The sequence below is a fragment of the Piliocolobus tephrosceles genome, chromosome 1 (genome assembly GCF_002776525.5).
Source record: "Piliocolobus tephrosceles isolate RC106 chromosome 1, ASM277652v3, whole genome shotgun sequence".
Classification (NCBI taxonomy): domain Eukaryota; kingdom Metazoa; phylum Chordata; class Mammalia; order Primates; family Cercopithecidae; genus Piliocolobus; species Piliocolobus tephrosceles.
Genome location: NC_045434.1, coordinates 105,146,543 through 105,173,292, shown reverse-complemented (window position 1 = coordinate 105,173,292; position 26,750 = coordinate 105,146,543). Strand labels below are relative to the sequence as shown.

The 26,750-nt window shown below is 39.8% G+C and overlaps 1 protein-coding gene and 1 long non-coding RNA gene across 6 annotated transcripts in view; one reads left to right on the top strand and one right to left on the bottom strand.

Moving 5' to 3' along the window:
* The window catches only part of LOC111549587, a 54,987-nt gene extending 53,215 nt beyond the window's left edge, over nt 1-1,772 (bottom strand). The window contains exon 1 of the long non-coding RNA XR_002733778.1: nt 1,593-1,772. This is a non-coding gene — a long non-coding RNA (uncharacterized LOC111549587). The remainder of the gene's footprint in view (nt 1-1,592) is intronic.
* The window catches only part of SLC22A15 (solute carrier family 22 member 15), an 86,861-nt gene continuing 60,973 nt past the window's right edge, over nt 863-26,750 (top strand). For all 5 annotated transcript variants that reach the window (XR_002733776.2, XR_002733777.2, XM_023222739.2 and 2 more), the window contains exons 1-2: nt 863-1,216; nt 16,112-16,324. Coding sequence is in view for 3 of the 5 variants with exons in the window: in XM_023222739.2 (XP_023078507.1) it covers nt 1,130-1,216; nt 16,112-16,324 (300 nt within the window). In the remaining 2 variants the exon portion in view is untranslated. The remainder of the gene's footprint in view (nt 1,217-16,111; nt 16,325-26,750) is intronic.

Below are 26,750 nucleotides of genomic sequence, written 5' to 3'. Positions count from 1 at the left end.
GTTTACAGTTTCCGACCACTGATAAATTCAGTTACAGTGAGCATTCATTTAATTGCTAAAATAAGAAAGCAGTTGACCAGTAAAGCCTAGCTACCAATACGCTGCAACAGACATCACAATTAACGGAAAATTTTGGAAGCATAAGAAGGATGCTGGCAGGTCAAGGACACTAGTTGGTCGCCATTTCTATTCAATGTTAAAGTAGGAGTCATGGTCGAAACAATGGAATACTACGCAGCTGTTAAAAAAGACAACACATAATAAACAAAAAAGAAAATGAGGTTAGGGAGTGTGGGCATGAGGGGACTCCAGTGTCCCTTGGCCCTGCCACGTTTTTTTTTTTTTTTTTTTTAATTTTCACCTGACAAACTGCCGTTTATCCTTTAAATACCTTGGCAGGCATCACCTCCTGCCCCACAGATTAATCCTTCATCTTTTGCACTTCCTTTGTACCTCGTGCCTACTTCTATAAGCAAATGTATCCGGCGGTTTTACAAGAATTTGCTTACCTAGCAGTGTACTTAACCCATGGCTAGCAGAGTAGGACTGGAAAGAAATGCTGCACAGACAGCACTTTTCTCTGAAGGCTCTAGGGCCCCCCGAGCCCCTGCATTAAACTGGTTTGGGCAAAAGGACAGGCATCGCTGAGAGCCGCAAGGCCGCCCGCCAGCTGCGGGGTGCCCGGTAGGCAGAGCCCTGGGTCACACGCGGACGCGGTCCGGGAGTTTCTTCTCAGGCCCTCAGCCCGGCCCACTTCCTCTTTTCTCACTTTAGAGGGAATACAGCGATCCCTCTCAAAACAAAACACACACCAAAACACCATCTTTTTTTTTTTTTAACAGGAAGTCCAGAGGCCCGGGTCCAGGGCATCCAGCCCCGGATCTCGAACGCCCTCCTCGCCCCGCGTCGCCCGGCTCCGCTCCCCGCCCGGCGGCCACCGCTAGAGCCTGACAGCCCCGCCACCCGCGCAAGCGCCCCGCCCCGGCCCGCCCCGGCCCCGCCGCCCGCGCTCCCATCCCCGCCCCGGCGGATCAGAGCCGGTGCCCGGCGCCCAGGGGTTGCCGCGCCGGGCTGGAGGGCCGCGCCTGAGTGGGCGGCGGGGTGGTGGGGTTCCTGCGCGCGGCCCGCCATGGAGGTGGAGGAGGCGTTCCAGGCGGTGGGGGAGATGGGCATCTACCAGATGTACTTGTGCTTCCTGCTGGCCGTGCTGTTGCAGGTAAGTCCCCGCGGCCCCGCAGCCGCACTTCCCTCTTCAGGGCCGCCCGGCCCACGGCTAGGCGTCCGCTCCCAGACCGCCAGGGCCGAAGCCGAGGCTCTGCAAACACCGAGGTGTGGCGAGCGTCGGGGTGGGGCAGGGACGAGGCGCCGCGCGGTGGCCTGGGCCCGGCCCGCAGCGTCAAGGTCGCCGGCCGGCCTTAGAGTCTCTTGGGTTCAGCCGGGCCCTCCACCCCGCCGCCTTGAGTGCTGGAAGGAGCGTGTTGGGGGAGGTTCCTCAGCCGCTATGCTGGTTAAAGAGGGATGCAAAATTGTGTTACCTGCCCTACGCTGTTGCCTGTAACATGCTGCAAATATGAAGGGAATTGTTACCCTACCTGTGGCACTGTCACCTTGGAATCTAGGACACAGTCTTGATAACCTGCAGACAAAAGGTTGTGTCTAGGATCGCCTCCCTCTGCGCTGGGTATCCTCTTCATCTTTTCCTGGGCCTGAGGGGACTTACTCTTCCAGGGGCTTTCAAAGCCTAGAATTTATTTCCCTCTGATTTAAGTTCTGCTGGCTCGTTAGGCCCTGCGCCAGCCTTGGGCTGAGACTCCTGTAAGCCGAATAGTGCCATCTACCATGTGTGGTTATCAAATGGAATCACTTCTTCATTATAAAGAATTCTGAGAACCTGCTTGTACACCCCAGCCTCAAAATATCGATTCCATATGCGAAAGGTCACTACAGATTGACTGCGCCAGGCAAGGGTTAGTCCTTCACCAACTTAAATGGCTCATTTGACATTAGTCCGCTTCTCTCAATATGCCAAAGGCATTTCATTTACAAATCCTTTCTTAGTATTTGCTGTGAGCCAGCCACTTTACTCTTTGCTTCAGTCAACACGTTTAATACGGGCTAGGATGTGCTGAACATAGGGATGCCATGGTGGACAAATCATTTACTGCCCTCGGGAGCTTACATTCCAGTGGCTGTGGGTGGGGCAGACAGACAGTTAAGTAATTTAGTTAACATGTGATGATAGTTATTCTGCAGGAAGTGCAGAGTGCTCATGGAGATAGCCACCAGTCCACAAGTTGCTTAAAGCTTGCATAAGGCAGTGGCTCAACAGGAAGATGGAGGAAGGAAGGGGTTGACTTATTGATTAAAATGTTTGGAAGTTCAGTTGATTTCATCATCAGCCAGAAACGGTTCAAATGATGGAGTCGATTCTTTGTCTAGCAGAACAGTTCCCAGCTCACGAATATGTGGTATTCTGAAGTTCTTTTAAGCTCGTTGTTCTAGCTTTAAACAAGCTTTCCCCAGGGAGAAAAAACGTTCAAGCTAGATAAGAGTATTTAATACAGAGAAAGTAGAATTGCAACCATGATGCCTGATCTTTATTTATAACTTTCTTTGAGAAAACTCATTTTCTGTTCCAGCCATGAATTCCAGGAAACTACTTCCTTTCTTGAACAATCCCAGTTCCCCAATTCTCTATCCCTACCCTTCACTTCCTGTTATCATTTTCTTATTTGCCTAGCCAAGTATCCACTAACTTGGAGTAAGTTTGTCTTCAGTGGAGTGAGGTTTTAAAAAGGCCAGTGTTCTGGGTTTAGGACCTGTTAAGTTTCTCTCACTTATTTATGGTTGACCCAGTTAGAGTTTGCTATCAAAAAGTTCCAAACCCATGCCCATGACCGTTCACTAGACCTTGGCTAATTTATGGTCAGTATTTGCTGTACAAGGACCAGGTCTCAGAGTGTTGGGGATGAGTGACTGGTTGTTTATCTCGTAGCTGTGGGTGGGGAGATGCCCTGCAGCTGTGCCTATACCAGTGGAGGAGATGCCAGCCTAGGCAAAAGTGAATCCTTCACATGCTACATGTTTTTAAGGACTCAGTTACCCCATTGAGATACACAATCCAGGTGGTTGTAGAGCCACCCAGAGCTATCCTGGGTATGAGAGTGGATATCCCCAAAGACCTGTCTACCAAGTCTGTTGTTGGAGATGTTTTGGGTTAGGGCAGCTGGTCTGTGGGGTGGGAGTACCGTGGAGTCCCATTGCTCAGTTGTATCACAGGTGATTTCTTGGGGGTGAGGTTTTGCTTCCCCCAGCAGAGTAAGAAGCCCTTTTTACACAGTTACCTTAAATGAAAGGGGGTTTGTCTGCTTTTAAAATCAAAGGAGTTTTTGTACCATTGCCCAAGCAAGGGGCAGACCAACAACACAGCAAGAAGACCAGAGAGAGGGAGCCTCTGCTCCAGTGGGAGCCTTCTCCCTATCTGCTATTTGGTAGTGATTAACCCCAGTTGAGAGGCACAAAACCAGAAGGACAGAGGTGGAAACTTTACAGGCCTTTTAACATTTTCCTTCTTGTGAGACCATTATTATTATTTTTAAAAATGATTTTCCCTTTACTCCAAACACATCCATGTTCAAACTAAGAGGACAAAATCACATAGCAATGCCAATTCTAAAGGGTTTTTGGTTAACTGTTTTCTTGAATTATTGGTACCATGATGTAAATCATTAAAAGTTACCTCACTATCCAGTTTCCTTTGGCTAGGAGACTTGCCTTCATACTCCTCGCAAACACAATTTTTGGAATCTCAATAGCATTCAACTAGGAGATAACTAAAGAACACATGCAGATTTTGCAGATTTTTCCTCAGCATAAGATGCAAATGCCCTGAAAATGGTGACATGTGGTATTAATGTACGTAAACAAAAAGTGAAGGGAAAAGATTGCCTATGTAAAAATGGTTGATTTATGAATAAGCAATAAGCTTTACAGTTAGAAACATTCTTACCATCAAAATGTACTTACTGTTCCTAGGATCAGAGCTAGCCGTGATATTTAAATAGGAATAATTCTATTTAGTGTATTACTGTTTCTCTTCTGATGGTCATTCCGAGTTGCTGCCATCATCACTATTTTGTGTTTGTGTATGTGTTTGCTTGTTGTCTAGGCTCTCTGGAGGAGGAAGGTTGAAATACAATTCATTGTTTCTTGATTTCTTTAGACATGAAATGAAAATGGACCTTATTTCTTTGTTCTAAGCCAGAGGCTCCTGCTTTGTCATTTTCCTCAAAATCATGAATCATACATTGTAGTATAATTTGTACAGAATTTAAAACTCCCATTTACTATCAGGAACATGTAATCTATAACAAGCATTCACCAGCAAAATTGTGATGCTGTGCTATGAATCTCATCTTAGATTCTGGTGTTCAAGAATGCATCATTTTTATATAAACTCTTAATAACCTTATTTTTTAGATCCTGGAATGACCAGTACATTAACATTATCCATGCAATAAATAGCTTTTCACAGCATTTTAAAAAGTGGAATGATTGCAGAAGAGGAAACTATAATGGTTAATACACGAAAAGATGTTTTAAGTTCAATGGTCATCTGGGACAGGCATATTAAAATGGCTATGAAATACCATTTCACACTTACCATATTAGCAAACATTAAGCAATCTAACTGTACGAGTGTGATGAAATGAGCAATAGAAACTATACCCCATTTAGAGAACAATTTGTCACCATCTAGTAGAATTAAAACCTAGCATTGAACTCGTAGGTACATATCCTACATTGTCCCTTGAGCATGTGCATAGGGAGATATGTGTAAGATGTTTACTGCAACACTGTCTATTATAACAAAAGTTAGAACCACTTGACTTTCAAAACAGGACTGGATAAGATGTGGTATAAATTTAATAGAATACAACATCTGAAATAAATGAACTAGATCTATATACGACTGTATGGAGGAATTTCTAAAACACAGTGTTAAGTGAGAAAAAGCAAAACAGTATATACTATTGACACATATTCCTAATACAAATTTTAAAAACACACAAACCAATGCTATGTTTGCTTCATAAATATATATAAACAGTGTAGAAATATAAGAACACGGAGTAGAAAGATCCACACCCAATTCATGAGATTGGTTGCCTCTTGGGAAGGAAGGGAAGGGGTGGGCTTAGGGGAGGGTACAAAGGAGATTGCATCTGTTATCATTTGTTGATTGTGATAGTAGTTTCATGAATCTTATTTTTTGCTTTTCCATATTAAATATTTTTAAGTGAAAAGATGGTAAAGGGAAGAAGATATGCATATCTAGGAGAGAATACTATAGTTTGCTGTATGAGAATAATGGTTCATTCTTTTTTTAAAATCAATATTCCTTTGATCAATTATGGCTGTGAATTGTGGTCCTTTAAGCGCAGGAGGGTGGGGTACAGTGAATTTTATTCAGCCTGTTTTGTTAAACTTCATGTGGAATGCCATCACAACTTACCTCCCCTATCTGCTTATACATGGCACCATGTCCCTCCCTCCACAAGAAATTCTTAGGTTTGGTGAGATATGACTGAGATCATAGCTGGTTCTTCTAACCTCCCTGGCATAAGCAAGTGATGAAGTTCACACCGTAAGCATTAGTGAAGCCCTTGTTCAGTTATAAAGACCAGCTGTCATCCCCAGGGTGTTACCACCACTGAGGTTTCAGCCGTGGTGAGAATCTATGGTCTTAGTAAGACCCTCTCATGACTCCAAAACATGTGGCCATTTACCAGGGCTGTCTGCCAGTTTGAGCAAGTTTTATGCTGCTCCTACTGTCAAATTTTATTTCTATCAGCCCTCACACAGTGGCCTGGAGGTTGGGTCTGCTGAGGATTTATGGTGATCTGGGAACTTTTGCCTTTCACCAGTTTAGGGTGGGGCAGAGAGACAAACACAGTAGTTTGGTCAAAGAAAACAAAGCCACACTGGCCCCCACACCCTCAGGAAAACTGTTGTTGTCCATAGGCAGACACTGCCGCCTAGTGTAGAGCAGATAAAGTTGCTGATCTGTCAGACAGATTTTCATCCAGGGAGGTTGTAGAGATATAGGAGGCCTCCAGAAGAGTTAAGGAGCTCCTTTGGGCCTGGATATCTCAAGAATTAGGACATTCCATGGGAAGCAACTAGCCTGATGCCTCTGCAGCACCCAGTCCCTGCGCCAAATGCCTTCCAAGGCCATCCATGGCTGTTTGACTTGTGCCTTGACAGTGAAGGTATTATCTCCCAAGATAGCACAAAAAAAGTCATTAAAGTCATGAAGACAGGCAATGTGAATATGGCAGAAAGAACATTAGGCTTGAATGCTGTGCTACTCTGCTGCAAGATGGCATTATTAGGCAATTGTTATTAGGCAAATGATCCCTCAGTCTCTACTGTGCGCTTGGAAATGACTGGATCACGAAAGTTTAATTTGTTTTGCAAGTTTAGGATTTCTCAGAGTTTCCCAATGCCTGGCAATTAATTGGCCCTGTGGCAGTGTTGACCCTAGGTTTCAGAATACTAGCTTGGTTCATCACCACAGTTAGAAGTTGCCTTAGAAGAAAAAGACTCTCAAATCCAAAGATGCTCACAGCTCAGGACTCTCCTCTCTGACTTCTTTGACCAAACACTCATATGAACTGATATCTGCCTTCATCGGACACAATACCGTACTCAACAAATGGCATGTGGTGATTGTGGAAAAAAGAGAAAATATAGAAATTAATACAAATCACTAGTGATTCTACCACCCTAAAGTAAAGCATGCTCACATTTTGGTGTATAGCCTTCCAGACTCTTTATTATATAAATACTGTATATCCATCTTTTTTGCAGAAATGTGTATTGTAAGTGGATTTTTGTCTCTCAGCAATGTTGTGAATGCCTTGTTATGCACGTAAAGGAATAGCTACGTATTTTTTAGTGGCTGTAACATGGTATTTCAATATATGGCCATATTGTAATTTGCTATTCTGTTCTCTTGTGTTGCATATGTTATGCTTCCTCTTTTTCAAGTTCACAAACCCACACAGCCCATGGTATTGGTTCTTTCTTCTGTTCTGACCTTTACTTCTTGCCAGGTGATTGTTTATCACTCTTCTCAAGACCAGACTTCTCCTGACTCCATTCGTCTAGTTCTACCTAGATGCTTTTTGTCCCAACTTCATGGATAAAATAGAGGTTAGTTGGTGTAAATTTTCTAAACATCGTTTCCTTTTACTTCAAAAAATTTTTTCATCCTCACCTATCTTAAATACCTTCTGTGTTAGGGAACATGTCCAAGAGGAAGACATGTTTCTGCCCTCTTTCTAGGGATATCTTTTCACTTTTATTTTTGATTCTGTGTAATCCATCAGTTATTTCTAATCCTCTCTTTCTGCATTCTCTGCAGAATACCCTGCATGGTAGATATATGGAAACTGTATTAAATACCATTAACTATTAATAAAGTGAGAGAGTTATGCCCTTCTCAAGCCTCCTTTAGTCCTGTTTATCTAAGGAGAAAGTCTCATTTGCTGTTAGCACTTCTAAAAACATTTCCATATATTTCTGTTTTAACAAAGGGAATGAGCGAGAATGAAAGAATTAGAAGAGCTTCAAACATTATCTAGTTGGAACTTAAACGTTATTCTGTTTTATTGTATTTATTCATTTTCTTTTAAAACTTCTTTTAAAATTATGAGACATTTCTGATGGAAAAATACAGAGAGTAATATCACAAGCACACATGTACTTACTTCCAGATTTCATAAATGCAGATATTTTGCCATATTTGTTTAATGTTGTGTCAGTCATAGTTCTACTGGAGAAGCAGGATCCCTAGGATGGAGATGTGTGTGTGTGTGCATGTGTGTGTATGTGTGTTTATGTAGGGTTATATATGTATAATCGATGCATCATTCATTATGGAGATTTGACTGTATACTGTTGTGGGAGCTGGTATAGCAGTCCCTGTAAGGCTGTTGTCTTTGTGTGTGATGTTGGAGCTTGAAGTCTGCAGGGCAGGCAGTCAAGAAGGGAAGATATGATCTGGAGCCCATCGGAAGTGACTGGAATCTGTGTCATTCTCCCTGCCTCCAACCTTGATGAAGTGGCTGCCTTTCATCATAGAATTAAACATGTACCTGGGCAAGGAGTCAGAGCAGCTGAAGGAGGATCCATGGGAAGGTGGAGCGGTTGCAGCCTCGTGACTGTGCCACGCCAATGAGGTGGACCAGCATATAAGTGGTAAGCTGTGTGAGGCATGAAGGCACGTGCCCCAACCTGGGCGTAAAATGCAAAAACAGCTGCTCCTTCACTTTCAACCCTCTCCTAAATCTAGCCTGAAAATATCTCCTGTGGCCTACCTTAAATAAAAACATACTAGCTAACACTTGGTGTTCTAACATTGTGCATATTTTTGTAGTTCCACCTGCCAAGTGATGTCTGTATTGATATAAAATTCTATTTTATGTTAATTTACTGAAATTAAAACATTTGAATTGATTTTAAAGAAGACTATTGAGTAAATAGTAGCAGACAGAAAATGGGCATGTGAAAACTTGCAAGGGGTACTCAGATGACTGAAGTTAGGGAAAAGCTGAGCTAGCCATATAATTCTTCCCAGTTATGTAAAGATATATTCTTTACTTTCCTGATTCTGATCAGGCTATTACTTTTACCAAATAATTTCTTTTCCTGAGTTCTGTTTTCATTAACTCCTTAGCAGCCTTACTACCTGCTCAAGTATCACATTAACAACCTTTTCCTGATTCTCCTAGGTGGAATTCACATCTCCATTCTTTGTGCTGTCATGAACTTCATTTTCACTATGGCTAATACAGCATTCCTCACAGTCCACCTTGCATTCATAGCTTTGGATATACAGTCATGCACCACATAATGATGTTTCTGTCAATGACAGCATATGCAACACTGGGCCCATAAGATCATAGTGGAGCTGAAAAATTCCTATTGCCTAGTATTTCCTGTGCTGTGTTTTTAATTGTTATTTTTGAGTATACTCCTCCTACTTATAAAAAAAAAGTTAACTGTAAACCAGCCTCAGGCAGATTCTTCGGAAGACAGTCCAGAAGAAGGCATGGTGTGATAGGAGATGAGGGTTCCATGTCTTCAGATGTTGTTTTCCTGAAGACCTTCCATTGGGACAAGATGTGGAGGTAGAGACAGTGGTATTGATCCTGACTCTGCATAGGTCTAGGCTAATGTGTGTGTGTCTTAGGTTTTAACAAATAAGTTCAAAATATTTTTAAAAATAGAAATAAGCTTATAGAATAAGGATATAAAGAAAGAAAATTTTTTTACAGCTATATAATGTGTTTGTGTTTTTAGCTGTGTTACTACAAGTGTCAAAAGTTAAAAAAATTTTAAGTTTAAAATGTAGAAAAGCTACAGTAAGTTTAATTATTATTGAAGAAATAATTTAAAAAATAAATTTAGCCTAATTGTACATTGTTTATAAAGTCTACAGTAGTGTCCTAGGCCTTCACATCCATTCACTCCTCATTCACTGATCACACAGGGCAACTTCCAGTCCTACAGGCTCCATTCATGGTAAGTGTCCTATACAGGTATACCATTTAAAAAATCTTTAATTGTGTATTGTCTATGTTAGATATGTTTAGAAATACAAATATTCACCACTGTGTTGTAGTTGCCAACAATATTCAGTACAGTAACATGCCTTACAGATTTGTAGCCTAGGAGGAATAGGCTATGCCATATAGCCTAGGTGTGTGGGAGGTTATAGATAGGTTTGGGTAACTGCATTCTGACGTTTGCACAATGATGGACTTGCTCAACGGCACATTTCTCAGAACGTATCCCAGTTGTTGAGTGATGTATGACACATGACTGTTTGTTGTCCTCACTTGAATCTATGTGCCTTGAAGGAAAGGACTACTTTTTATCCATTTTACCATCTGAGGTGCATAACATAATGTGTTGCAAAGTTTTAGTGCTTGTTACAAGTTTGTTTTTAAGAAATTAAACCATTGGGGAAGAAGAGATGGTCAGCTGGTGGTGTTACCATTTTACTTGAAAAAGAGAGAGAAGGCTGGGCGCGGTGGCTCACGCCTGTAATCCTAGCACTTTGGGAGGCCGAGGCAGGTGGATCACGAGGTCAGGAGTTCAAGACCAGTCTGGCCAAGATGGTGAAACCCTATCTCTACTAAAAATACAAAAATTAGCTGGGTGTGGTGATGGGCATCTGTAATCCCAACTGCTTGGGAGGCTGAGGCAGAGAATTGCTTGAACTTGGGAGGCAGAGGTTGTAGTGAGCCAAGATTCTAAAATAAAAAAAAAAAAGAAAAAAAAGAGAGAGAGAGAGAGAGAGAGAAACAGCTGCAGATTAAATAATTTGTCCAGAATTTTTTTAAAATTTATTTTTAAATCGAGGTGGAGTCTCACTATGTTGTCCAGGCTGGTCTTGAACTCCTGGACTCAAGTGATTCTCCTGCCTTGGCTTTCTAAAGTGCTGGGATTATAAGCATGAGCCCCTGCACCTGGCCTAGTCTTAATTAGTGATTGGAACAAAAATTAGGTAACAGAGTTACTAGTTGTTTTTCATCTTTTTTTTTTGGTTATACCATTATGCAAGGAGTTAGTTAAAAAATGTATTTGATGGACTATATGTATTTGTTATACGTATGAGATAGACTTTTATGTATATAGCAGTGTGTTGGATTCTTTAGAGGGAAATAGCAATATAAGTTAGAGTTTCTTTCCTTCAGGAGATGACACATCATTGAAAGTTAGAGTTAAACTATATCTACACATTATATAATGATACAAAGCAGTGTTTCGCCAGTAAATAGTATAGCCAACTAATGCTTTAGAAATTAAGAGAGGAGATGATGTGGTCTAGAGTGATTTGTTGAAGCCGTCAGAGAGATACCTGAACTTGAGCTGAACTTTGAAGCTTGGATTTGGGGAGAAATGGGAAGGTCATTTCAGGTAGAAAAACATAAAATTGGAATAAGTGTGGAAGAGGGAATAACTTATGCCCTTGCTACACAGAGTGTGGTTGTTGGTTGTTGCAGCTTGTTGGAAATGCAGACTCTTAGCCCAACCCAGACTTAGGGAGTCACATTAAATCTGGGAAGCAGTATTGTATACTATTTGTACAGTGCTGTGCCATTCACTGTTGACTATGAAAGAATCCCACTTGACACTGAAGATAGGTTAATTCGATATTAATGACTTGGATAAAGATGTACCATTAGTGTCTGGTCTTAACTGGAAGAAAATGAAACTTAGAGAGGTTTGGATTTGCTCAAGGTTTAATTAGAGCTGAGGTTCAGACTCAGATAACAGATTCTACTGCCTTCGCACCACACAATGAATAAGTCATATTAGGGCAATTGAATAGGCTGGTAGAGGAAGCTTGAATGCAGATTAGTTAGCACCTGGACCATGTGGTGGAGGATCTGGAATGCTAGAAAACTTATTATTTATCCATTAATATGTTTTGACTGGAAGAGTTTCAGGAGGAGTTTCAGGGAGATTGATCTGGTGTCATAATGTAGATAGATTAAAATGGGGAAGAAACAGTATTTAGAGGCACCAGTTACTCCGGGTGTGTTAGTGTGTCTCAAATTTTACACACAAAAATTAGCTAGTATTAGTAAGTCAGTCAACAAATATTTATTGGATACCCACTCTGTGCTGGACAATGGGCATATAATCCTGTCTTCATGATTACGGTCTTGCTTATGTAATGCTTTGGATTGAGTTGATTAGGTAACTGAGTACTAAATGCATTAAAAAAAAAAACTAAAGGTAATGGCAGCAATAAAATAATCTTTGATTTCCCTCCTCCCTCTATTTTCTCAGAAAAAAGCTCTGGCCCCAAAGTTAAGTGGTTCTCGTTCTCATCCTGCTTTTGCAATTAGTGTTATATATAAATTGAACAGTTTACTTAATCGTTCTGTGTCTCATTTTTCCTACTTAAAAAATAAACATCACACTGAACCATAACTTCACAGCACAAGGTATTGTGATGAGACAATTTATGGGAGACGTTTTTGGTTTCCTGAGAAGTATTATAAGAGCTCATAATGGTGTTAATATAAAATTACTTTAAAAACCTTCACTTCTTGAAACTTTAAAAATTTCAATCCCCTAGTGCATTTTAGTCATTTTTCTAATTATAATTACATTGAAAGGGGGAAAAAAATCCAGCCATCTGTGGCACTTGTTCTCCTTCCCTAGAGGTAGAGCTAGAGAAGATAATGATTTATTTGAGATGTTGTTATTCCCACTCTGGTAGACAATGGATGGTGGTTGCTCTTTGTGGCTTTAAGGCCCATCTGCTGATGGGTGCAGTTTTATTAGGCAAAAATATGTGGGTGAATGTGTCCATGGTAGTTGTAGATAAGAGTGGAGAGAAGAATGAGAGAATATTTTTGTTTTTGGGGGGGAAAGGAATAGGATGTCAGCTGTGTGAATTTGTCACAGCCAAAGATAGCAAACCAAAGAGAACCACCCCCATATTCTGTGTGTAGGTGATGCATCCCCATGGCTAGTTAATGCTAAGCCATCTTTGACTTTCTATGACCATATGACCCTGTAAGTGACTGTGGAATAGAGGACCTAGTTGTTGTTGTTTTTTTTTGTGGGGTGGCTTGCTCTGTCACCCAGGCTGGAGTGCATTGGCACAATCTCAGCTCACTGCAACCTCCGCCTCCCGGGTTCAAGCAGTTCTTCTGCCTCAGCCTCCCAAGTAGCTGGGACTACAGGCATGTGCCACCATGCCCAGCTACTTTTTTTTTTTTTTTTTTGTATTTTTGGTAGAGACAGGGTTTCATCATGTTGGTTAGGCTGGTCTCAAACTCCTGACCTCAAATGATCCACCCACCTTGACCTCCCACAGTCCTGGGATTACAGGTGTGAGCCACTGCACCTGGCTGAGGACCAGTATTAATCTGAATGCAGTGTTTAAGCATTGCCTCTCTGACATAATTTCTCACAGTACCCCTTTCATAGCATTTATGAAACAGTATCATTACTGCCTGCTTCTTCTGTCTCCCTTATGGTTAACAAAAGTAAGCATGACCATGGGTACTGGAGGAGATAAAAAGGCTAACACCGTTTTATTGAGGCTGGCACTGCATAGAAGAGTTGCAAGTTTCTGACTCTTCTGGTGGCATAAAGCTGTGGACCTGTGTGTTCTGTGAGGGCCTTGGGTGTGTGTGTGTGAGTGTGGGTGTGGGTGTGTGTGCATGCATAGGAGGTGGGTGAGGAAGACATTGTGAAGAGTGGGAGGAGAACAGAAGAGAAGATGAGAGAAGTGGAAAGTGCTTATTCTGCCTGCAGGTTGCTAGAAAGAAAACTGGTTAATACTGATGAATACAGATAATACTGATTAGGTAGATTTCACCGTTCCCTATATTATCAATAAGGGTATACAGCAACATCACTTTGTTTTTGAGTTGTTTTCTCCAAACTGGCTTTATTGAGAATGGTATCCTTCATAATGGATGATGCCTCAGATTAGAGGACCCTTTGGAGCATTTCTTCTCTTACCTAGAAGGTTGCTTATCCTAGAACAATCCAGATAAAAATATATGTTGGCCAGGCACGGTGGCTCACGCCTGTAATCCCAGCACTTTGGTAGGCTGAGGCGGGTGGATCACTGGAGGTCAGGAGTTCAAGAACAACCTGGCCAACATGGTGAAACCCCATCTCTATTAAAAATACAAAAATTAGCTGGGCGTGTTGGCAGGTACCTGTAATCCCAGCTACTCGGGAGGCTGAGGCATGAGAATCACTTGAATCTGGGAGGCAGAGATTGCAGTGAGCCAAGATCGCACCATTGCACTCTAGCCTGGGTGACAAGAGCGAAACTCAGTCTCAAAAAAAAAAAAAAAAAGATATGTTAACATATATTCAAAAGAAACTTTGAATAGTGCCTGGCACATAATTAGCATTATAAAGGCATGTGCTATCCTGGTCATTTATTCATTCACCTGTTGAGTGTGTAGGCCCTGGGTTATTTGCTTTGGAAGCCCAAAGGTGAATCAGACATAGATCCTGCCTTTAAGGAGAGTATATTTCAATAGGACAAAATAAGATAAGGAAATACATTAATATAATACAGTGAAGGAAATGGTTCATGCTCTCAAAAGTCTAGATGGAGCTTTAGGAGTGAGCAGCAAGAAACAGGAGAGGACTTCTGGAGGGGTTGGAGATACAAGCAAGACAGTAAGGAAGGCTTCATGGAGGAGGTGATATCTGTGTTGCATCTTGGAGGATGGGGAAAGTTCAAATATTTGCAGCAGGAGAAAGTGCCTTCCAGGTGAAGCGAATGGTGTGAACAAAGGTAGGAAAGAGTACATTTAGAAAACATAACTAGTTTGCTTTCCTAATTGAAGGCTGTGCATTCACTAGAACGTGTGTTTCGAGTCCTCTCCTCCCGAGTTCCCTTGCCCCATGTTTTTCATTGCTTTACACCCATCAATTAAATTTCAGCAGATTATAATAATCAGGGGCAGTTCCTAAATGGGTGTAAGTGGCTTTGTAATTATAGCTTTTGCTAAATGTGTAATCTGTCTGTTCTTATAATTATTAAGGTTTTTATTTTTATAAGCTGATTACCTCCTATTCGAAAACTTCTGTAATAGTATGCAAATAGGAGCTGGGAAACATGTAAGTCTAGGAACTTAACTTACTCTTGCAGTGTATAATAAATCACCCAGCATCCTGACCCATGACAGCTTTGTACCTCTCCAGAGAGTCCCATCATCGATGGACTCAAAGTAGATTGAGAATGCCTTAGATCCTCTCAGCCTTACCCAGAATGGAAACATCACATCTGTTTTTTTGTTTTTTGTTTTTTGTCTCACTCTGTCACCCAGACTGGAGTGCAGTGGTGTGATCTCAACTCACTGCAACTTCCACCTCCTGGGTTCAAGCGATTCTCCTGCCTCAGCCTCCTGAGAGGCTGGAATTACAGGTGCCCGCCACCACACCTGGAAAATTTATGTATTTTTAGTGGAGATGGGATTTCACCATGTTGGCCAGGCTGGTCTCTAGCTCCTGACCTCAAGTGATCCACCTACCTCGGCCTCCCAAAATGCTGGGACTGCAGCAGTGATGATTAAAGGTATTTTAAGACATCAAGTTCTAAGTTAATAGGGATAGTTTCTTTAGATTGTCTTACTCTGGAGCAGACTAATTATGTGTTTTCTTAATAAATGTTAAACTTGAAATAATCGTCCAGCAATAGGAGTTAATACTGAAAATCCATAGCACAAAAAGTTTGCAATAGGGCTTGACATAAACCCAATTGCAAGTAGCTGTAAAGCCCAGAACAATTAGTGACAATGGCATATGTGTTTAATAAATATTTCTTGAATGAATGTGTGAAGCATATTTCTTGAATGAATGCGTGAAATGTATTTTCTTTGCAGGGGGACAACTATGGTTAGATCAAACCAAGACTAAATACAACTCAACATTACAAAATGAATATCTGTAGCTGGGACTTTGAATTTCTTAAAATCTTATTATGAGCTGTATATCATATTTTAAAATAGTGCCTACTCTAGTACATACTATGCTTACCTGCTTTAGTAAAACAATATAATATATATTGTTTTCTGAGACAATTATACTACAGAAAGTCTCTTGTTTAGATCATGAATCCAAGGCCAAGATACTCCTAGCCCCCTAGTGAATGCTTATCTGATCTGAAGATATAGTGTTGAAGAGATAATAGCTGGAATGTTACTCTTTTAAATCAGAGCAAATAATGTTTTCCCTGCCCTTCTGCTTTTGAACCATATAAGCATATAAGCAGTGTCTTTAGCATCAGAAATATCTCAAAGAAAGAAAACCCTCTGAAAAAGTATAAAGCGTTTTACAAGTGGGATTGCCAATGATTCTGTTTGTGGTAGATCACAAAGGTTCTTTTTCATGTTTTTCTCCTTTGTTTCCGATGTGGCTTATATCTGTAGCTCATAAAAATACAAAAGCAAGAAACTGATCTTTCAAGGTTTGCAAGCCTGCTAAGTGTCTTCAACATTGATGGCAAATGTCTGCAGTGTTTGGTTCTGTGTGTTTGCTCTTTCAGCTCTATGTGGCCACGGAGGCCATCCTCATTGCACTGGTTGGGGCCACGCCATCATACCACTGGGACCTGGCAGAGCTCCTGCCAAATCAGAGCCACGGTAACCAGTCAGCTGGTGAAGACCAGGCCTTTGGGGACTGGCTCCTGACAGCCAACGGCAGTGAGATCCATAAGCATGTGCATTTCAGCAGCAGCTTCACCTCCATTGCCTCAGAGGTAACAACAGCCTGTTCCGATCACTAACTAAATGTCTCTTTTTGTCCAGATGGAGCTACTCTTTTTGTCTTGCTGATTTAAATATCAGCCATATTTTCAAATAACTTTCCAGTAAATTTAAAAGTTAAAGGTTTTAATGTATCAAAGGAGAATATTCTATGAGAACACATTCCTTTCCTCTTACTACACATGGGAGAAATGTGAATCTTTCCAAACTAGTTAGATGAAAAGATACAAGCTTCAAAAGAACCATATATTGATTATGATGTCCTTGTAAAAAGTGAATTAAATCTTTAATCTCTCTTTATTGAATGTGCAAAAATTAATACAGAGAAATGTAACCATTCATATATAGCATCCATAGTTCATTTTTTTTTTTTTTTTTTTTTTGAGACAGAGTCTTGTTTTGTGGCCCAGGCTGGAGTGCAGTGGCACAATCTCGGTTTACTGCAACCTTTGCCTTCCGGGTTCAAGCAATTCTTCTGCCTCAGCTCCCAAGTAGCTGGGATTACAGGCGCCCACCACCATGCCTGGCTAATTATTTTTTTTGAGTTTTAGTAGAGACGGGGTTTCACTGTGTTGACCAGGCTGCTCTTGAACTCTTGACCTCAGGTGATCCACCCACCTTGGCCTCCCACAGTGCTGGGATTACAGGCATGAACCACCGTGCCTAGCCCATAGCTCATTTTTAAGTCTAGTCCTATGTGTAGACTATATGGGGCACCTTGACTGTACAATGTAAAACACAGATAGTACCACCTAGTGTGGTCAGGAAGCCTTAGTTTCAAGGGGGCTTTGCTGGCCAGAGAGAAGTTTCTGGTCCTTCTGAGCCAGCCAGAGTTAAAGAATCTGAGGGTAGATAGTCTGGTGAAGAGAAACCCTGGGTGGGGGCAGATCTCATGGTCAGCTGGAAGGCACTGGTGTTGGTTGTTAAAATGTAGAAATACTCCCCTCTCCTTTGCCTGCTCCCCTTAAGCTACCCATGTGTCTGTTGGCATCCTGGCCCCATCTTTGGACTCTATGATCCAGTTAATGGGGTAAATGCCTGGTACAACAGGGTGCCTCTGGGACTCTTGCCAGCTCTCAGTTCTGGTTGCTATGCTAGTTAGCTCTCCCAAAATCCCTTGACCACTCCTTCCTGGAAGCCACTCTCCTGTGTGTGTGAGTGTGTGAGAGTATGTGTGTGTGTGTCCATCTGTCTATATGTCTGCACCATGGCCTAGCCAGCCTTACCTGTTGTTGACTATTTTGATAATCCTGCTTTGGATGAGGCATACTAAAAAAAGGGGAGACATGCCAAGGATGATGCTTTCCTGGCCTTTTTTTAGGAGTCCCCAGTGGAGTGCCCCACTCCTAAAAATTACTAGACTAACTTTTTGAGTGACCACCAAAGCAGCATTTCTGACTGCAATTCCTGACGTTACCCTTCACTTAGAAACCTCCAGTGATGCTCCCACAGCACACAGAACACATTCGAGACCCTATGAGTTACATTCAGGACCCCTCACACTTTGTAGCTTGGTCTAGGTGTACTTTTCCAGCCCCACTCTGCACTTTCCCCTGCTCTCACCCCTGTGGAAATATTTACTATTTCCCACACGTGCCCCGAGCTCTCAGCATAACCTGTTACTGTCAGAAAAGCCCTCACCACTTGCCCTGACTTCCACCTGGTGAAATCCTTACCTACCCTCTAAGGCTCACTTTCAGTGTCACCTTCTCTGTGAGTCTTCCCAGCCAACTCCCCAGGAGTAAATACGCTTTTGTTTCTGTTCCAGTACCAATTTATTTTCACTTATGTTACAGACTGTTGTTTGTGGTTCAGCTCTGAGAGTTCTTTGAGGTCAGAAACCATGTTTTGGTCATCTTTGTATCTCCATGGCCTATAGCAATCACCAGCACCACCACCACCACCACCACTACCACCATTGCCACCATTGCCACCACTCCTAACCTATTAAAATAACAAGCAGCTTTGTTTAATGATTATAATATGCCAGAGATTGTGATATATGTAAAATTTAATTATCAAAGTAATTCTATGAAATAGGAATCATTTCCCCCATTTTACAGATTAAAAAAATGGAGATCCCTTGAGGTCAGTGTTAGCTAATAATGGCAGAGCTGAGATTTGAAGCTAAATTTGTCTTCACTCAGAAGCCTATGCTCTTAATTATTGTGCTTTTTAGGAGTGTATCCAATCCAAATTGGCATGTACATTTCTTAGGTTCTTTTTGTTGAGTAATTATAGCCAAGTAATCTTTAAAACATTTTTTATTTGGAAATAATTTCAAATGAAAGAAATTGTGAGAATAGTGCAAAGAATCCCCTTATCTCTTTTAGTTTCATCTATTGTTACTAGTTTGCCTCATTAGCATTATTATTGTCTGTTTTTTCCTAAGCCATTTGAAAGTTGCATATATTAGTGTTCTTTTATGCCCAGATACTTCAGCGTGTATTTCCTAAAAATAAGGTGTTCTCTTCATAACCACACTACAGTTATCAATGTCAAGAAATTTGACATTGATACTATAGTTTTATTTAAACTATACCTAGTTGTATGCCATCCATACCTAATTTGTCAGTTAACCCAATGACATTCTTGATAGCATTGTATTTTCCTCTCATGTGTTGAATCCAATTCAGAATCACATATGACATTTAGTTTTACAGTTCTTTAGTATCTTTTGACCTTCAGCCTTTTTTTTTCTTTTATAACACTCATATTATTAAAGCATCTATACCTCTTTTCTTTTTCAAAATAAGAATATTCTTCATTTTGGATCTGTCTGATGATTCCTCATTTGGGTTGGTTTTGCATCCCAAGTCAGAATAGTACATAAATAATGTATCCCTCTCAGGGTATCACATCAAAAGACAATATATCCTTCTGCCCTTAGTGGTGATGTTAATTTTGATTAGCCATTCCAGGTATTGTCTGATATTCTCCCCGTCCCTGCCAGTTACTATCTTTTCTTCATTTCCAGGAATAGAGAACTATGGGGAATCACTTTCAGGTTATATAAATTTGCTGTTTCTTATTGCTGCAACCTTTGTCTCCTATGTTCAAGCAATTCTCCTGCCTCACCCTCCCAAGTAGCTGGGATTACAGGCACCTGCCACCGTGCCCTGCTAATTTTTGTCTTTTGATAGAGACAAGGTTTCCCATGTTGGCCAGGCTGGTCTCGAACTCCTGACCTCAGGTGATCTCCTCTCCGTAGCCTCCCAAAGTGCTGGGATTATAGGTGTGAGCTACTGTACCTGGCCCAAAATGGTTATTTCTTAACTCCAGCACTTTCATCACATTTACTAGCTTGCGTACTTTCTACTGTAAGCAAGAGCCCTTTCTTCTCCCTTGTCTGTCTGTCTCTGTGCCTATTTGCCTATATATTTATCAACCATATGTATATACTCTTGGATTCCTATTCTTTTCAATGATTTGTAATTTATTACAGCTCTCAATTATTTTGGAACTAAAATTTTTCCTAATTTACCAGTGGGAACCTCTTCAAGCTGCTTCTTGTGTCCTTTTATTTTTAATTAAAATTTTCATTTTGAAATAATTGTTGGTTTACATGCAGTTGCAAGAAATAATACAGAGAAATGTTGTGTACCCTTTACCTAGTTTCCCCCAATGGGGAAAACCATAGTATAATATCATAACTGAAATATTGACACTGACACTGCTAAGACACAAAACATTTCCATCACCACAAGGATCCTTCATGGCCTTTTAGAGTCACACCCACTTTCCTCCCATCCCTTACCCTTTTCTTAATCACTAGTAACCACTAATCTGCCCTCTTATACTATGAGTTTTTCGTTTTAAGGATGTTGTAAAAATGGAATCATGTTGTAGAAGCCTTTTGAAATTGGCTTTTTTTATTCAGCATAATTATCTGCAGATTCATCTAGGCTTAGTTTTATTACTGTGGTTATATAAGGAGATTTGGAAAGGGATAGATTGCCGCTTTATCTTGTTCAAAAAGTATTGTCGTTATTTCAGTTCCTTTGCCTTTCCATATAAATTTTAGAATAATTTTGTCTATATCGACCAACAAATATTTTTGACATTTTGATAGAAGTTGTGTTAAACCTGCATATAAATTTGGGGAGAATCAATGTTTTTACTATGCTGAGTCTTCTAATACATCAACACTATGTGTTATTTTGAGTGTCTTTGATTTCTTTCATCAATGTTTCATATCTTTAGTATGCAAACCCTGAGCATGTTTTATTAGATTCACATCTACATATTTCTTTTTCTTTTTTTTGAGGGATTGTAAATGGTATTGTATTTTAAATTTCTGTTTCTACATGTTTATTGCTACTATAGATAAATATTATACAATTAATTTTTGTATGTTAATCTTGTATCCTTTGATCTTAATCTTGTGTTATTTCTTTTTGGGAAATTTTTAAATTATGAATTTAATTTCTTTAATAGTTATAGGGTGATTCAAATGATATATTTTGTATTGTATGAGTTGTGTACTTTGTGCTTTTCAAGGAGTTAGTCCATTTCATCTAAGTTGTTGCTTATTAATTCTAGGTACTTTTTGAAGATTCTTTGGGATTTTCTTGACAGTCATATAAAAAGTAAGGACAGTTTTATTTTTTTTCCATTTCCACTCTGTATGCCTTTTGTTTCTTTATTGCTCTGGCTAGAATGTCTAGCATTGTGTTGAATAAAATGGTAGGAGTGGACATCCTTGCCTTGATTCTGGTCTTAGGAGGGATGCACTCAATCTTTCACCATTAAGTACAGTGTTAGCTATAGGGTTTTATAGATGCTTTTTATCAAATCAAGGAAGCTTCCCATAATTGCAATATTTTTTATGCCAATACCATGCTGTTTTGGTTACTATAGCTCTGTAGCATAATTTGAATTCAAATAATGTGATTGCTCCAGGTTTTTTTTGTTGTTGTTGTTGCTGCTCAGGACGGCTTTTGGCTATTCTGGGTCTTTGGTGATTCCATATAAATTTTAGAATGAATTTTTTCTGTTTCTGTGGAGATGTCATTGGTATTTTGATAGAAATAGCATTGAATCTGTAGATTGTTTTGGGTAGTATGGACATTTTAACAATATTGATTCTTCCAGCCCATTAACATGAAATATCTTTCCATTTTTTTGTGTCCTCTTCAATTTCTTGCATCAATATTTTGTCGTTTTCACTGTAGAGATCTTTCACTTCTTTGGAGAGGTTTATTTTTAAGTATTTTATTTTATTTGTAGCTTTTGTAAATGGGATTACTTTCTTGAATTCTTTTTCAGATTGTTCACTGTTAGCATATAGAAATGCCCCTGATTTTATATGTTCATTTTGTATCCTGCAAGTTTACTGAATTTGTTTCTATTCTAATAATTCTTTGGTGGAGTCTTTTAGTTTTTTTTCAGATCATATCATCTGCAAACAAGGGTAATTTGAGTTCTTCCTTTCCAATTTGGATGCCCTTTATTTCTTTCTCTTGTCTGATTGCTCTAGCTAGGACTAACAGTACTAAGTTGAATAATAGGGGTGAAAATGCACGTCCTTGTCTTGTTCTAGATCTTAGAGGGAAGACTTTCAGTTTTTCTCTGTCCAGTATGATACTAGCTGTGGGTCTGTCATATATGGCTTTTATTATTTTGAGGCATGTTCCTTCTATACCCAGTTTTTTGCAGATTTTTATGAAGGATGTTGAATTTTATCAAATGCTTTTTCCGCATCAGTTGAAATGATTGTATGGTTTTCTTCATTCTGTTGATATGATGTATCACATTGATTTGCATATGTTGAACCATCCTTGCATTCCTGGGATGAATCCCACTTGGTCATGACGGATGTTTTAATGTGTTGTTGAATTTGGTTTTCTAGTATTTTGTTGAGAATTTTTGCATCAAAATTCATCAGAGATATTGGCCTGTAGGTTTTCTTTTTTTTGATGTGTCTTTGTCTGGTTTTGGTATCAGGGTAATACTAGCCTTGAAAAATCATTTTGGAAGTAGAATCAGCTCTCCTCCTCTATTTTTTGGAGTAGTTTGAGTAGGATTGGTATTAGTTGTTCTTTAAATATTTGGGAGAATTCAACAGTAAAGCCAATGGGTCTCTGGCGTATCTTTTCTGGGAGACTTTTTATTATGACTTTGATCTTGTTACTTATTATTGATCTATTTAGGTTTTGGAGTTCTTCCTGGCTCAATCTTGAAAGGTTGTATGTGTCTAGGAATTTATCCATTTCTTCTAGATTTTCCAACTTATTGGCATATAGTTGGTCATAGTAGCCTGTAATGATCCTTTGAATTTCTGTCATATCAGTTGTAATGTCCCCTTTTTCATCTCTGATTTTATTTATTTGGATCTTCTCTCTTTTTTCTTAGTTTAGCTAAAGGTTTATTGATTTTATCTTTTCAAAGAAACAACTTTTCGTTTTGTTGATCTTCTGTACTTTTTAAAAAATTTCAAGTTCATTTATTTCTTCTCTGATCTTTATTATTTCTTCTACTAATTTTGGGTTTGGTTTGCTCTTGCTTTCTAATTCTTTAATCTGCATCATTAGGTTATTTATTTGAAGTTTTTCTACTGTTTTGATATAGATGCTTATTGCAATAAACTTTCCTCTTAGTACTGCTATATTCCATGAGTTTTGATATATTGTATGTCCATTTTCATTTGTTTCAAGGAATTTTTAAATTTTCTTCTTAATTTCTTCTTTGACCCACTGGTCAATTCAGAAGCATATTGTTTCATTTCCTTATGTTTGTATCATTTTCAAATTCCCACCTGTTATTTATTTCTAGTTTTGTTCCATTGTGGTTGGAGAAGATATTTGAAAAGATTTTAATATTTTTGAAAATTTTTTTTCCTTTTTGTTTTTGAGACGGAGTCTCACTCCATCGCCCAGGCTGGAGTGCAGTGGTGCGATCTCGGCTCACTGCAACCCCTGCCTCCCAGGTCCAAGTGATTCTCCTGTCTCAGCCTCCTGAGTAGCTGGGACTACAGGTGCATGCCACCATGCCTGGCTAATTTTTTCTATTTTTTAGTAGAGACGGGGTTTCACTGTGTTAGCCAGGATGGTCTTGATCTCCTGACCTCGTGATCTACCCGCCTCGGCCTCCCAAAGTGTTGGGATTACAGGCGTGAGCCACCGTACCTGGCTATTTTTGAAATTTTTAAGACTTGTTTTGTGGCCAACATATGGCCTATCTTTGAACATGATCCATTTGCTGAGGAGAAGAATGGAAGAATGTGTATTCTGCAGCTATTGGATGAAATATTTTGTGAATATTTATTTGGTCTATAATGCAGGTCCATTTGATCTATAGTGCAGATTAAGTCTAATGTTTGTTGATTTTTCTCTCTGGATGACCTGTCCAGTGCTGAAAGTGATGTGCTGAAGCCTCCAGCAACTATTGTATTGGGGTTTATCTCTCTTTTTAGCCCTAATAATATTTGCTTCATATATTTGGGTGGTCCAGTGTTGGATGCATTATATTTTTAGTTCTTTTTTTTTTTTTTTCTCCTGGAGACAGAGTCGTGCTCTGTCACCCAGGCTGGAGTACAGTGGCATGATCTCGTCTTACTGCATCCTCCACCTCCTTGTTTCAATTCATTCTCACGCCTCAGCCTTCCGAGTAGCTGGGACTACAGGTGTGTGCTACCATGCCCAGCTCATTTTTTGTATTTTAGTAGAAATGGTGTTTCAATGGTGGTTTCTCAGGCTAGTCTTGAACTCTAGAGCTCAGGCAGTCTGCCCGCCTCCACTCCCCAAAGTGCTAAGATTACAGGCATGTACCATCGCATCTGGCCTATATTATTAATTCATATATCCACTTGCTGAATTGACCCCTTTGTTATTATATAATTATCTTCGTTTCTTTTTATAATTTTTATCTTGAAACCTATTTTGTCTGACATACATATAGCTACTCCTGCCCTTTTTTGGTTTTCATTGGCACGGAGTATCTTTTTCCATCCCTTTATTTTCAGTCTATGTGTATCTTTATAGGTGAAGTGTTTTTCTTATAGGCAACAGATCATTGGGTCTTGGTTTTTTAATCCATTCAGCCATTCTGTATCTTTTGATTGGAGTTTAGTCCATTTACATTCAATGTTATTGTTGATAATTAAGGACTTACTACTGCCCTTTTGTTATTTGTTTTCTGGTTGTATTGTGGTTTTCTCTTCCTTCCCTTTTTCTTTTTTGTGAAAGTGATTTTTCTCTGGTGGTATATTTTAATTTCTTGCTGAAATTTTTCGTGTATCTGTTGTAGGCTTTTTTATTTTAGGTTACCATGAAGCTTACAAATGTCATCTTATAACCCATTATTCTAAATGGATGACAACTTAACTCTGCAAAAACAAGCAAACAAAGAGAAAACTAATAAAAAGTCAACACTTCAGCTTCATCCCCTAGCTTTTTAACTTTTTGTTGATTCTATTTATAACTTCTTATACTGTCTATCTCTTACAAAGTTGTTGTAGTTATTGTTTTTGATTGGTTCATCTCTTAGTCTCCCTACTCAAGGTATGCAAGTTTATATACCACAATTACAATGTTATAATATTCTGTATCTGTCTGTGTATTACCAGTGAGTTTTGTACCTTCATGTAATTTCTTATTGCTCATTAATGTCCTTCTTTTTCAGATTGAAGAACTCCCTTTAGCATTTCTTGTAGGACAGGTCTGGTGTTGACAAAATCCCTCAGCTTTTTTCTGGGAATGTCATTATTTCTCTTTTATGTTTCAAGGATACTTTTACTGGATATACTAGTCTAGGATAAAAGTCTTTTTCCCTCAGCAGTTTAAATATATCATATCTTTCTCTCCTGGTCTGTTAGGTTTCTACTGAGAAATTTGCTGCCAGACATATTGGAGCTCCTTTGTATGTAATTTTTTTTCTTTTCTCTTGCTGCTTTTAGAATCATTTCTTTATCCTTGACCTTTGAGAGTTTGATTATTAAACGTCTTGAAGTAGTCTTATTTGAGTTAAATGTACTTGGTGTTCTGTAACCTTCTTGTACTTGACTATAGATATCTTTCTCTCTAGATTCGGAAAGTTCTGTTTTTATCTCTTTGAATAAACTTTCTATCCTGAGGTCTTTCTCTTCTTCTTCTTTAAAGGCAATAACTCTTTATATTTGCCCTTTTGAAGCTATTTTCTAGATCCTGTAGGCATGCTTTATTATTTTTTAATTCTTTTTTATTTTGACTCCTGTGACTGTGTATTTTCAATGGCCTGTCTTTAAGCTCATTAATTCTTTCTTTCTTTTTTCTTTTTTTTTTTTTTTGAGACGGAGTCTCGCTCTGTCGCCCAGGCTGGAGTGCAGTGGCACAATCTCAGCTCACTGCAAGCTCTGCCACCTCCCGGGTTCACGCCATTCTCCTGCCTCAGCCTCCCTAGAAGCTGGGACTACAGGCGCCCGCCACCACGCCCGGCTAATTTTTTTGTATTTTTAGTAGAGACGGGGTTTCACCGTGTTCACCAGGATGGTCTTGATCTCCTGACCTTGTGATCCGCCCGCCTCGGCCTCCCAAAGTGCTGGGATTACAGGCGTGAGCCACCGCGCCCGGCATTAATTCTTTCTTCTGCTTGATCAGTTCTGCTCTTGAGAGATTCTGGTGCATTCTTCATTTTGTCAGTAAAAATTTTCAGTTCCAGAATGTTTGCTTGATTCCTTTTATTTCAATCTCTTTGTTAGATTAATCTGATAGGATTCTGAATTCTTTTTCTGAGTTATCTTGGATTTCATTGAGCTTTCTCAAAACAGCTATTTTTGAATTCTTTCTGAAAGGTCACGTATCTCTGTCACTCCAGAATTGGTCACTGGTGCCTTATTTAGTTTGTATGATGAGGTCATGTCGTCCTGGATGGTCTTGATGCCTGTGGATGTTTGTTGATGCCTGAACATTGAAGAGTTAGGTACTTATTCTAATCTTCACAGTCTGGGCTTGTTTGTACTCGTCTTTCTTGAGAAGGCTTTGAAAATATTCAAAAGTAATTGAGTGCTGTGATCTAAGTTTTTGGTCACTGCAGCCATAAGTGCATTAGACAGCACCTCAAGCCTAGTAGCACTGTTACTCTTACAAACTCGTAGAAATACCACCTTGGTGGTCTTGGTTAAGATCTGGGAGAATTTCCTGCATTACCAGGCAGAGCTTCTTGTTCTCTTCCCTTACTGTTTTCCAAACAGACAGCCTCTCTCCATGCTGAGCTCCCTGGAGTTAGGGGAGGGGTGACATAAGCACTCTTTTGGCCACTACCACTGGGACTGTACTGGGTCACACATGAAGTCAGCATAGTACTGGGTCCTGTCCAAGGCCTGTGACAACTATTTCCTGGCTACTGCTGATGTTTATTCAAGGCCCAAGGGCTCTTTAGTCGGTGGGTGATTATTCCTGGTAGGACTTGATCTTTTCCCTTAAGTGCAGCAGGTTCCCTTCT